We start from the raw sequence: 13,535 nt of genomic DNA, 5'->3' as shown, positions 1-13,535 counted from the left end.
GCCCTGACCGTGTATAGTTACAGTTACTAAGCCTTGATTGGACAATCACTGTTCAGGAGAAGGGGTTTATCGAACAGTCAATTGCCCTATTAGTTGCATGTTGTCCTTCATCAGTTTTTTTTTTTTCTTCCTTCTGTTTTGCTAATTTTCCTATCCTCCTTAACTTTTTTTTTAATCATGCACAGGCTCAATGTCCACAACCTCTGTTCCTCTGTCTCCCTCTTGTATCCATCCCTAGTGTCTCTGACTTATAAAAGAAGCTTGTAAATGTTAAATGGATCTTCTGTGTGTGTCAAGCACAAGACAGCACACTTTAAATTCTACATTTAGCATGAAGCAAGAGTGGGAGGGCGAGGGATGGAGGAGTGTTCAAGGGGGGCTGGTGAGCAGCAGCAGCAGAAAAAAGAAATCATTAAATTGATATATTAGGGGCCTAAATAGAAATGCCTTCTACAAATGGGAATTGATGAACTCGTTGCTTAGTGCGTGGATCCTGGTGACAATTTATACCCCCCCTGCTCTGTTCTCCTGAGCAACACTGCCTGGCACAGCAAGAGAGGGCGGCAAAAAAAATGAGAGGAAAGGGAAAAGATTGTGAGATAGGGGATTAAAGCTAGATATCGGTCGAAGCAAAATGGGAAAAGGGGAGAGCAGAAATGGGGTGCAGAGGAGGAAGATGCCTTGAAGGGAATGTTAACCTTTGCAGTTGAGCTTCACAAAAAGAGCAGCACAATTTTATTTTTAGGGCTAAAACGAGGAGGAAGAGGAAAATAAGCCACCTCAATAGGAATAAGGAATATTAATGTACATCATAATAATGCCTGCTCTTGTTGCGAGCAAATGTATTGCACATTAAATTAGCAGCGCATCTGCAGGTCTTACAAAGCACTTAATTTGAGGAAAAAGGCCTTAGAAGGTATTCATTAAATCTTAACTTTGATTATCAAAAGTCTGAAATATTTTCTTTTGTTTGCCTGTAACGTTCGTTACAAAATGGGTTTGTGTCAGATTCCAGGCTGTTGGGAAACATTAGGGAATGTGGGATTGTGGGGCTCTTTTTTTGTTTCAGACTTGGAGCTAACACTGTCACTACTGCCAGCTATAGTATCTAGGGAGCTCATTCATTTGGCATGAACCTAAATGAATAAATCACTTTTAATTGGTTAATACATCTATCTATGCCTATCTATGCCTATTTATCTATTTGTGCTGCTTATCCGGGTCCAGGTTGCGTTAAGTTAATGTTAGAGCTGGGCAATATATCGATATTATATCTATCATGATATGAGACTAGATATCGTCTTAGATTTTGGATATCATAATATTGTGATATGACATAAGTGTTGTCTTTTACTGGTTTTAAAGGCTGCATTACAGTAAAGCGATGTACTTTTCTGAACTTACCAGATTGTTCTAGCTGTTCTATTATTTGCCACTTAGACATTATGTCCACATTATTGATGATTATTTAATTAAAATCTAAGTGTGAAGATATTTTGTTAAAACACCAACTGTCAACCCTAGAATATCGCCGCAACATCGATATCGAGGTATTTGGTCAAGAATATCGTGGTATCTGATTTTCTCCCTATCGCCCAGCCCTAATTAATGTATTATATCATTGGGAATTATTAGTATACTGCTGGTAAGTACAGAAAAAAATTAAATACAATAATAAATAATGCAAGGCCATATTGTTCCTACTGACAGTGAAACGGCTATTAAATTGCATTCTATGTGGTGTTGAAAAGGTTTTAGAAAGTCTTCAATTTAACTTGGTGAACCCCACAGAAACCTTGATTAAAGGGTTGTAAATGGATGTTAAAGGAGGTTTAAAAATGGCAATATTCTTGTGTCATTTCAAGTAGACCTCTATCCTAGATGCAGATTTGAATCTCTTTGTGGTTGAAAGGATGTTCTATATTTTAAAAGAATAACTGATACCAGAACACACACCATAATGTCTGTCTCTGCAGGGTTCCAGAGTTTGTGCGTGAGAAGCGTTTCGGGAACTGGCTGAGAGACGCACGAGACTGGGCGATTTCCAGGAACCGTTACTGGGGAACACCGATCCCTCTATGGGTCAGCGACGACTTTGAGGAGGTCAGAAAAACACACACATAAGCACTTGTTGTGCTTTAAAGGTGCTCTAAGCGATGTCACACGTTTTTTAGGCTACAACATTTTTTTGTCACATACAGCTGCCTGTCCCCTGAACACACTGTAAAAAAAAAACACGGTCTCTGTAGACAGCCCAGGCTCCCCACATGGCAACAAAAACAAACTGCGCCAACCTGCACCACGAAACATAACAAACCGTGTTCCAGCCAATAACCAACAAGAAGGATTTGGGGTTGGGGGTTGGGGGGTTAGTGTGCAGAAGGGAGGGGGACGGGATGAGGAGGATGGAGGGGCGAGCTAGCCTCTGTTTTGTTTGACAATACTTCGAACGTCAACAAGAAGTGACGTCACCCAACATCGCTTAGAGCACCTTTAATAGAGTACTTAATGATTCTAATGTGTCTTTGTACTCTGTGGAGGCGACACAATTTGTCTGTGTCATGACCAAATACCAAGACAGTTACTCTTTTCTTAGCGTTGGCACCACTCACAAATTAATCTTGGCATAATTGAAAAGTTGAACCCTCTAGGATATAGGAATATTGGTTTGCTGCAGGGGTTCAGAAATCCAACTCTTCTCATAAATTGGCAGAGTGAAATTCTTTCACACTGACCTCCTTTTGACACTCTTTTTGTTTGTTTGGAGGCTTGTGTAGGAGAGCCTTTCTGGCATGGCAGAGTGAGGTGACCGTGGTGTCAAACCAGAGAGTGTAGCGTGACTCCGTACTGCAGTCAGAGTCAGCTCCCCTCAGGCACTATTGTCAACTCAACACATGAATGATTCATTAATGTAAACAGCAAATAAACATGAACCCAAATGGGTTTGGTTGCTCTTCGTGCCGGTTAAGGTGACTTCAAAGGTCCTTAAGAAAAACAGCGATCGGGGGGAGGAAAGGATAGCCTCATGAGACTGCCCTGATCTCGTAAGCTCCAGTTTTTCACTCGCAGATCAGTCTGGCATCTTGAGACAGAGAAAATTTGGAGCCGTTCGCCAAACGACCGACCAATCAGCGTTGGTTTTGAGGCGGGTTTGGGTGTGACGCAACGAGAAGCGACTGTTCAGTCTAAACAGCATGGCGGCTTCCACGGATGAGATGAGCGTAGCTATCGCGCAAGTTTTATCCGAATTAGAAAGTATTCTTTCATTGAAAGAAGAGCAAAAAAACGGCGCTGGAGGCTTTTCTCGGAGGAAAAGATGTTTTTGCTCTTCTCCCGACTGGTTTCGGCAAGAGTTTGATATATTGTTGATCTGATTGGTTGATTTGGCCCGTCTATCACCAAGATAGGTGGTGATAGACAGATGGTTTATCCAATCAGCTAACCAGTATTTTCGCCCCTTCCCAAAAGTTCTCCAACGGAAAGTTCCCAGATGGATATGCCGAGCAAATCCATCTGGCGGAGTCAGGTTAAGGAAAGGAAGGAAGACACGAAAAATAGTGGGAGGAGGAAAGGGGTCAGAATAAATTAGTCGGTGAAGAGAGATAAGTGAGAGATGAAAAGAGGGGGAGGGAAATAAATGGAAGAAGGAAAAAGAAGCATACAGTGGAGAAGCCAGCCAAACTGTATGAAGGTTTGTCTGGTTATGGATGTTCATTGCCAAACCCGGCCGACTGTGTGAAGTAGACTGAACTGAATAGAGATGTCAGAATTGGGTTGTTTGAGCGTTTGAAAAATGAAGTGTTGGTCCCCTGTCTGAAAGAGGGACATCCAGTGACCTGCTTGCTGGAAATAGCATTGTGACTGTTTCCAGAATACTCATGCTCCCTTGTGCCTCTTTCACACACCCCTCAGCAGCAAATCACACACCCAAAACTAAAGCTGTAAACGAGGGTGTCAGTCTGTGTGTGGCAGTATGATTTTTATCTCTCAGTATGTTTCTTTTTGCGCTTTCACTCTCTGTACCTGTCTTTTCTGGATATGTTTCTTTTACTCTGTCTTCTTGTGTATCTGATGGTGGTGTATCGGGCTGTATCTGGGCCATGTTACCTGGTGCTGCTGTGGTAAAATTAGAGCAGAGCCTACAGGTTGACTCTCTGAGGAGACCAGATAACACACTTTACCATACTTTCTAAGGTAAAGTTACTCAGAAAGTGTGTTGAAGTAGTCCTACTTTTATGACAAATAACTTTAAATTAGGGTACCACTGGCTTCAATTCCTGTGGGTTTAAAGTAATAGTTTGACATTTTTGGAAATATGTTTTTTGCCAAGAGTTAGATGAAAAGATAAATACCACTCTTATGTGTACAGTAAGTATGAAACTAACACCAGCAGCCTGTTAGCTTATGTTAACACAAAGACTGGAAACGGGAAACAGCTAGCCTGGCTCTGTCCAAATGTAACAAAATCCACCTACCATCACCTCTAAAGGTCACTGATAAACATGTTGTATCTCATATGTTTAATCTGCACATTTTCTCATCATTAGCTTAATGCAATACATTAAAATAGTAACATAACGTTTATTATTGCACATGGTCCTTTGCAAATAAAATACAACAAAAAAAATCTAAGACATCTAGGACAAGAAAGTGAATAAGTGTGTTTCCCAAAATGTCATAAATTCCCTATCCCAAATAAAAGGAACTGTGCGAAATAAAGGGGTTAAGTTGCCTAGTTTACACTGGCAAATACAAAATTGCTTTTGTCCACAACATTGTAAAAGGTCGCATATACTTCATTGTACACACTAATCCATTTTACTTGCTCATTGCAAAGTGTAGCCCGACCGATGACATTTTTGAGGCCAACACTGATATTGATATTTGTTTTAAAAATTACTAGTACTAATTTTATTCAACATAAACACATACCATCAACCAATAATCTGTATACAGGCTGCAATGTTGATTTTTTTTTTTAATTAACTGATTAATTGTTAAATTTTCAAATTGCTTGTATTGTTGGGCCAACAGTCCAGCGATACAAAACAGTGAAAAGCAACAAATGCTCACATTTTGAGAAGCTGGAACCAGGAAATGTTTGGTGTTTTTGCTTGGTGATTTAAACAGTTAATTAGTTATTTTATGATATAAAAGTGTTGGTGGTTAATTTTTTTTACATCAACTAATTGATTATCGACCTATAATTTCAGCAAAAATCATACATTTTTGTCTTCAGGAAACTTGCAAATGTGAATGCTGCTGACAATGCTCACTCAAACTGTACTGTGTGTGTGTGTGTGTGTGTGTGTGTGTGTGTGTGTGTGTGTGTGTGTGTGTGTGTGTGTGTGTGTGTGTGTGTGTGTGTGTGCGTGCGTGCGTGCGTGCGCGCTTGTTCATCAGGTGGTGTGTGTAGGGTCCATGGCTGAACTGGAAGAACTGACTGGAGTCAAAGTAACTGATCTGCATCGGGAGAGGTGAGTCACTGATCAAACACCGAGGTAATCAGCCAGCCACCACCTGAGCATGTACTCAGTGGTGTGGGTCTGCTGTGGTAGTGTGATACCCTCAGATTCACAGGCTATATGTGTGTACATCGGTGGACATGAGATGACAACTTTATGACATGGTGTCTCTGCTTGTCTGTGTGTGTCGGTGTATGACTTTGTCCATGAAAAATCTGCCCTCTGCCACTCTAATGTCCTGTCTGCCTGAACCAGACGTGTGCTGTCGAACAGATCACTTTACTCTTCTGCTCTTCATCCGCTAGTTACTGTTAATCACTTCAATGGGTTGGCAATCTTTAATTGATGCGGGAGGAAGAGGTCACCTTTGTCCTGCTTCTGTGTTTGGTCTGTGTTTACAGGGTGCCTGTACATGTCTGGAAGACTTGGAAGAGTGATGAAAATGATTCATGCAATATTCAAGATTAAAAAGCAACTCATGTAATTAAAGAATAACTGATTAGCTATGTAGCAGTTTATCATATGTTAAAAACCGAGTTTGAAAAGTGTGCAGTGGTTTGAACTTTACTAAATACAAACTATGTATGGATCTCTAACAACTAAATGGACAGACTATAACATCCCATTTATAAGTGGCCAGCTCCCAGAGATAATGGCCCTGCCCGCATTGCGAACATTTAATCAAAATCTTAATAGACATAATAAACTACTCAAAATGTACTGCAGTGCATTTCTTTTAGGAATATTCCTGCTTAACGCTCCCCCTTTCCTCAATAGGCCTAGTAGCAGAGTACTTAGGAGCAGCAGAGCACTGCAGCAGAGCAGCTTTAGTGGCCAACAGCAGGTTACTAAAGGTGTAATCTGCCCTTCATTGGCCTAATATTTCTAGAAATGTGTAGCAGGTTGTTGCTGGAGGGGAAAAGGGTAAATGTGTGCTAATCAACTTTCTGATATAATATATGATGTTTTGTTGTTTTTCTATTCATACAACTGAGGGAACTTTCCATACACATGCAATTAATGTAGTTTTAGTGGGAACCTCTCACAGGTTAATACTTTGTAGTTACTACAGCCAGGTTCATCTATAACTTTACTGTAGAAACAATGATTTTGTTCTTGGGCTGAATCTGAGTGAGTAGCTATATGGAGTAAATTAATCCATATCCTTGTGTCTGAAGTTTATGACCCAAAGCAATAACCGAGTTTATTCTAGTGGGTGTCAGCACAATGTTAGCACCACTGTTCTTTTTTTAAACCTCGTTCCCAGGGGTAAAGGATTATAAAATCGTTGTTTTGGACTGCAGCCAAAAAGCCTATAGACCCATGAAGCAAACAAAATGTTTAAAAAGTTCCCCATGGCAATAATAAAACCGGACTGGTCAAATTGTTATTACTGCTGTTTTTCTAAACAATTGTACCTCCTTTCTCTTTCTTTCCCTCTTTCTGTTCACACTTTCTCTGCCCAGCATCGACAGTCTGACAATCCCATCACGGTGTGGTAAGGGCGTGTTGCGGAGGGTCACAGAAGTGTTTGACTGCTGGTTTGAGAGCGGCAGCATGCCTTACGCCCAGGCCCACTACCCCTTTGAAAACAGGAAGGAGTTTGAGGACACTTTTCCCGCAGAATTCATCGCTGAAGGCATCGACCAGACGAGGGGATGGTAAGCTGTGGATGAATGGATAGATGGAAAGAGGTTGACAGAGGAGGAATGTTGACATAGAGACCTTTGCTGCTGAGTTCATTGAGGGAATTGACGAGAGCAGAGCATGAATGGATGGACACAGATACAATCAGCCAGATGAGTGTGTTCTATCATTTTTATGCCTCCGCAGGCGACAGCCATGGCCGGGTTGAAGATGTGTGTAAAGCATCCATGTTTTGCCAAAAAATACACTTAATACCTTTTATTAAATTGCCTCAAAGTCTTCACTACATATATTTTATGAGTCTGGATCGACGTGGATTTAAACTGCAACATCTGGTTGGCGGAGACTTACACCGCGGTACTTCTAGTTTAAATTAAATGGATAATGATTAAATAATGGCAAATGGCGGATTAAAAATGAATCGATTAAATTAGTTTGTTTGTTTGTAGGATTGAGGAAGATATCAAAGATGGACCTTGTGTATTATCTCTTTGTATCCTACTGTAGGTTCTACACCCTGTTGGTGCTCTCCACAGCGCTGTTTGGCAAACCGCCCTTCAAGAATGTAATTGTAAACGGATTGGTACTTGCTAGGTGAGTACAGACTTATTAACCAACCCGTCTTTCATATCGTTCTTTAATTTGCAAATAAAATTTATTTTTGTTAAAGATTAAGGCTGGTCTATGTTTTTCTTATTGTCAATAAGTGCTGTGAAATGATTAAAACCAACATTTGTCTCTCGATACTTTCCAATTTTTCAATCGGGCTTTGACTTCACAGGTAATACTCATAGCAGAATCCATTTTTGTTTTTTGTCTTTAATGAGATTTGTTGACGGTAAGAAAAACACAGTCAGTCAGTCAATTTCATACTCAATTCTGAGACATCATTTTTCTTTGCCTCCACTAATCCACGGTTTGCTCTCCTGTTTACTACCATTTTTAGATTCCTTTTCTTCTCCCTTCACCTGCCTATAATCTCCTCTTTTTTCTGCAGTTGCTTATGATCAGTGTGATATGTGGGCTGTAACATTAAGCCCTTAGAGCTGCTCTACAATAGGGCTACTTGTCCTCAGCCCCGGGGTCTCAATGCAGCGCTGTGCTCACAGGCCTGCTGACCTGGAAGGACTTGACTAATTTGAATACCAAGTGCATGGTTTCCAACATACACGTATGTGCATGCATGCGTGTGTATGTGCATTAATGCCTTTGCTTGTCTCATTCCTGCAGCGATGGACAAAAGATGAGCAAGCGCAAGAAGAACTACCCAGATCCAGGACTGATAGTGCAGCACTATGGAGCTGATGCCCTCAGGTCAGCTCTGTGCTTGAATGTGAATAAGTGTGTGTGTTTCTGAAGCATGAATGCCTGTGTGCCAGTGGCAGGGTTCTGTGTGTTAGTCTACCTTATGTAATTAGCAGGCATGGTTTAAAAAAAAGTTTGAATCGATAGTCACGCTTAGCTAGGCTTTGTCCTACAAACACTATAGACACACGCATTCTGTACATACACATTGTTTCTCCTCATACATTCACTCATTTGCCCTGAGCAGTGAGAATGCCATGGCCATATGGCCTAATGAATAAAGCACTATGCAGTTGCGCCATATGCTCACATATATACTGAAGAAGAGAGAGCTGCAGAGATAAAGAGAGAAAGGCGACAGTCTGTTTCTCTTTAAGGCTGCCATTTCTGTTTTTTCTCTTTTGTGCCTTAAAACTTTAGTCACAGTATAGCTATTATGGTACAGTGAGCTCTGTAAGTATTTTGATATACATTAGCTTGAAACTGAACCAGTATAGACTGAGGTTTTTTTGTTAAAGTTTTTTCAGTGACTCTTCATGTTGGCTCATTTTGAGGTGCCCAAAAGTATTTAACCAACTGATTGTTCTGTCTATTCTGCCTTTTATTTCAATGTATCTGTAATAGTTGCTTTTATTAAAATTGTGCAGGGCCTATTGCAGGAAGTTGCATCATGTTAGCTTGCTTCCAGAATCATCATCAAAACCTTTTCCAACCACTCTAACCCAGTGTGCTGATGCCTGCCACAAACTGTTATATTGATACGGATTATTCTGAATTTCTGTTATTGTCATGTCAACGCTGTATTTTTTGGGCTTTAATAAAGAGAAGAGATTAATTTGCACTGAGATGCTGTAGGTAAAATTAGGTTTTGGCCCACAAATGTGTTTAGAACATTTTCAAGGTGGACATTTCGACAAATTGGTGGAGCTAATCCAATTCAGATAAATTTGACAGTTGAATAACAAAACGCAGCCGGACTAGCAGCTTTCCTTTAATGGTGTCCGATAAGTGTTTTTTTTGTAGTGCTATATAATATAATATAATATTAAGAGTAGTGTGTGCCTTGGATTGTTGCAAGACGTTTTGATCAGGGTTTTAACCGTCTCCGCATCTGCATGAGCAACATACTGAAGCTCAAAGGCTGGTACTTAATACAAACCCTTAATCACTCATACACATCTATGCACACATTTAAGTTATTACCTGTGTATGTACACACTGTATGCCCTGAGTCATCCTGCCACACTCACCAACTCCTTCACTGTATCTCTTTGTAGATTATACCTCATCAACTCTCCTGTAGTGAGAGCAGAGAATCTGCGTTTCAAAGAGGAGGGTGTGCGAGACGTGTTGAAGGATGTCTTCCTGCCGTGGTACAATGCTTATCGCTTCCTGGTGCAGAACGTTCAAAGGTTACAGAAGGTAATGAACAGAATAAAAAGCTCATTCCTTCCACAACTCCTATGTTCCTTTAGCTATTCCTGGTCTTAAAAACACAGCACTGCTTGATAGTATAGCAGATTATTACTATCATTATATCAGTTCATTATTGGTACAAAAAGAAAATTTTTTGTTAGTGCCGTGAAATGCAGTAATTCCTTCCCCTAACGTCACTATGGGATTGGTTAACGGTTAATGGCTGGGTATTTGGGTTCAGATTGAAAAAAATCCATTAAAACACCAGATATTAGTTTTTGAAGATTGTATAAATGAAATCTTAACATCAAGTTATTTCAGGCACTTGGCCATCAGACAATGGGTCCTATGTGATAGTTGTTCAGCGAAGCAGTCAACTATTTAATAACTATATCAATAACATTTTTCCAGTGAGCAACATATATGTAAGAGCTCAAAAACAATAATATGTCAAACAACATCACACACACACACACACACACACACACACACACACACACACACACACAGTATCTAAAAAAAAATAGGAAAAACTGTAGTATGAACACTATTGGCCTGTAGGTGGCATGTGTAAAACCTGATCAGCCGCTTCACATCAATTATATTGTCTTTGTTAAAAATTATATTTTGTGTTAATGCTTTGTTTAACTGTGTGTGTGTGTGTGTGTGTGTGTGTGTGTGTGTGTGTCAGGAGGATGACATTGAGTTCCTGTACAATGAAAACACCGCAAAGCAGAGTGACAACATCATGGACAAATGGATTCAGTCCTTCACACAGTCCCTCATCCAGTTCTTCAAGGCTGAGATGGACGGTGAGACAGACATCCTCAAAACACACGCACACTGGTATCATCACTTGACTTTGACAGTGGCAAAGAAGATAACTACTTCATATCTTAAAATCCATCCCATCTGGTAACCTATTCATGTTTCTACATTCAGTGTAAATAAAGTGACGGTTTCTTGTTGCAGCTTACCGCTTGTACACCGTCGTGCCTCGCCTGGTCAAGTTTGTGGACATGCTCACCAACTGGTATGTGAGGACCAACAGACGCCGTCTAAAGGTGAGATAACGGCTACATCTTTCTTTTGTTTTTGTTTTGTTGACAGGCACATCAATTATTCATTTGATTAATGGAAACAGTAATTTAAGCTATCACCAAGTCTCTTCATCATAGCTTCCATCTGTGGACATTTTATAGCAATCAGTTTGTGGCCCTCCTAGTCAACATTTGGTTTGAAGGGAATTGTGGATACATTCCCTGATGTGTGCTGAGGCACTTTTATCTTTTCACTGTTCAAAGGGGACTGACTGTGTGTGTGTGTGTGTGTGTGTGTGTGTGTGTGTGTGTGTGTGTGTGTGTGTGTGTGTGTGTGTGTGTACTTTGTAGGGAGAGAGTGGCACTGAGGACTGCCTGTGGGCGCTGGAAACCCTCTTCAGTGTTCTGTTCTCCATGTGCAGGCTGATGGTGAGTCATACCGTTTCTCTGTGTGAGTGTGTGTGAGACCGAGAGAGAAAAGAGATTATGTAGGGGACATTTCTTGTGGTGAGGTTTTGCTTTTGTGTATGCAAGACACAAAGAAATAATGCTGGTACGAAAGAGGTGTGTGTGTGTGTGTGTGTGTGTGTGTGTGTGTGTGTGTGTGTGTGTGTGTGTGTGTGTGTGTGTGTGTGTGTGTGTGTGTGTGTGTGTGTGTGTGTGTGTGTGTGTGTGTGCGCGCATGCGTGCTTGCATGGCTATGAATTATGCATGAGCAGTAGGAGTTTTTATTTATAACACATTGAAGATGTTTGCATGTGAGGCGGGATGCACACTAGGAGCCAGTTAGCCTAACCCCGATCAATAAGTATCAGCTGTGAGCTACACAAATTAATTAGCCATAGCAGAAATGGAAGAGAATTACATTAGAAGTAACCTCACTCTGGCACAATTCTTTTTGAACTTTTGCACCATTTGAGGGGAAAAAAAGACTACAGTAATAATGTGTTTTTTATGCTGGTTTTACAGCTGCTTCTGACTTTTAGCCCTTTATGTCAGAATATGTAAATTAACTACATTACAGAGCATATAATAATCTTCTTCTCTTTCCTTTTCTCTCATGTCTACTTGCTTTCTTCCCTTCTTCCCCTCAGGCTCCCTTTACACCCTTCATTACAGAGATGATGTACCAGAATCTACGTCACCTCATCGACCCCGCCTCTGTTGAAGAGAAGGACAGCAGCAGCATCCACTATCTCATGCTGCCCCAAGTTAGGTTGGAAAAATCCTTCAATCAAGTTACAATTCTACAGACATCGACTGCTTCATGCGACTTATTGGCATATACATATTGGCTAAAAGTAGCTGAAAGCGATTGTGATGGTCAATGTGTCACCTGTTTTCCCCCAGCCTCTCTGCACACCTTTTAAATATTCTGGCTGAAAGGAGCAAGGCAGGAATTGAGGATGTACGTACTCTTTAAACGGAGTTTCCCACAGTGTCGAGAGGCCTGCTGCCTCACCTGAAATACAGGTCGCCTATGCTAACGTTAGAAGAAATTACTACACTATCATGAAATGTATGGAGCTTTAGGGAAAACAAGCAGAGTCGCTCAGTAAATGCTCCACAAGGTGACATTGATTGATCATCCCATCGTACTTTCGCTTTGCAGTAATTATTTAGAGCAGCACTTTACAGTAATAATAATAATAAAAATCTACATACGCACAATGCACATCAAATGTCGGGAAAACAGAGAACCTTTCGAGGTCATCTCGTTTAAAAACTGCTGCTCTTCCCACAGAGTCACCCTGCAACTCACACAGCAAACCCCCTCGTATAGTTTCTAGATAACAGTATGGCTTCACAGCAGCTGTTCCTTTTGTGTATTAACCATTTATCCTCTTCATTCTGAAGATACACCACCCCTCTGATTGAATTTTCCATTTTAATATTTAGTAATGTTATTTCTTGAGATTGATTGGTTCCGTTGACAAAGATTTGCGGTTGATTAGTTTCTGACCAGAATTTCTGTTCATGAGTCAAATGTAAGGCTCTTTGTTTCTGGGTGATAAAAGTTAATCACAGATGATGCATTTTCCACATTAGTACCATGTTAGTTCCAAGCAACAACCAGGTCATCTGTTATAGGTCATAGAGAGAGACATTGAAATCGTTGTGCACAGCCTTCCTCAAGTTCACTGCTATCTTCTCTTAAAGCAGCCTAACCCTGTTTGCATTTTTTTTGGGGTAAAACTGTTGATCCCTTCTCTGGTGAGTGATAATAGATTAAGAGAAGAGTTTGTGCACTTTTAGCAGAGAAATACCCACACAAAACTGCACAGGGCCTGTTTTTAAATGTCAGCACTGCAAGGATATTGCTAAAAAATATGATAATTTCATTCATTCATTTCAATTAATTAATTCAATTCATTTTGTAATGCCTGGGAGGAATTTCTAATTGCCCAAACTTAATTGCATCATCTTGAACTACAAAGAAGTTCGGACATGATTAAATATCCATGTGATTTAACGTAAGGAAAAAAAGTTTGTGTAATGGGTCATATAATCTCCCCTGTCACTCTGGCAGCACACAAGCAGTGCTGCTGCTTTATTAGCCGCTTGTCCTTCCGCCTGTCGAATGGGAGTACTTCACCCCCCTCCCAAAGGTCATACACCAATCAGGCGGTGGGAAGAGCTGCTCCTCAATCAGCTCATTAAA

The 13,535-nt window shown here is 40.6% G+C and overlaps 1 protein-coding gene across 1 annotated transcript in view; it reads left to right on the top strand.

The window, feature by feature from the left end:
• The window catches only part of iars1 (isoleucyl-tRNA synthetase 1), a 60,491-nt gene that overhangs the window by 27,146 nt on the left and 19,810 nt on the right, over positions 1–13,535 (top strand). Inside the window, exons 14-23 of the mRNA XM_031301678.2 lie at positions 1,977–2,103; positions 5,404–5,477; positions 6,932–7,126; positions 7,620–7,706; positions 8,343–8,426; positions 9,695–9,839; positions 10,525–10,645; positions 10,806–10,897; positions 11,225–11,302; positions 11,968–12,089. Coding sequence (XP_031157538.1) covers positions 1,977–2,103; positions 5,404–5,477; positions 6,932–7,126; positions 7,620–7,706; positions 8,343–8,426; positions 9,695–9,839; positions 10,525–10,645; positions 10,806–10,897; positions 11,225–11,302; positions 11,968–12,089 — 1,125 coding nt within the window. The remainder of the gene's footprint in view (positions 1–1,976; positions 2,104–5,403; positions 5,478–6,931; positions 7,127–7,619; positions 7,707–8,342; positions 8,427–9,694; positions 9,840–10,524; positions 10,646–10,805; positions 10,898–11,224; positions 11,303–11,967; positions 12,090–13,535) is intronic.

The sequence above is a fragment of the Sander lucioperca genome, chromosome 6 (assembly GCF_008315115.2).
Source record: "Sander lucioperca isolate FBNREF2018 chromosome 6, SLUC_FBN_1.2, whole genome shotgun sequence".
NCBI classification, from domain to species: domain Eukaryota; kingdom Metazoa; phylum Chordata; class Actinopteri; order Perciformes; family Percidae; genus Sander; species Sander lucioperca.
This window is presented reverse-complemented; position numbering and strand designations above follow the sequence as displayed.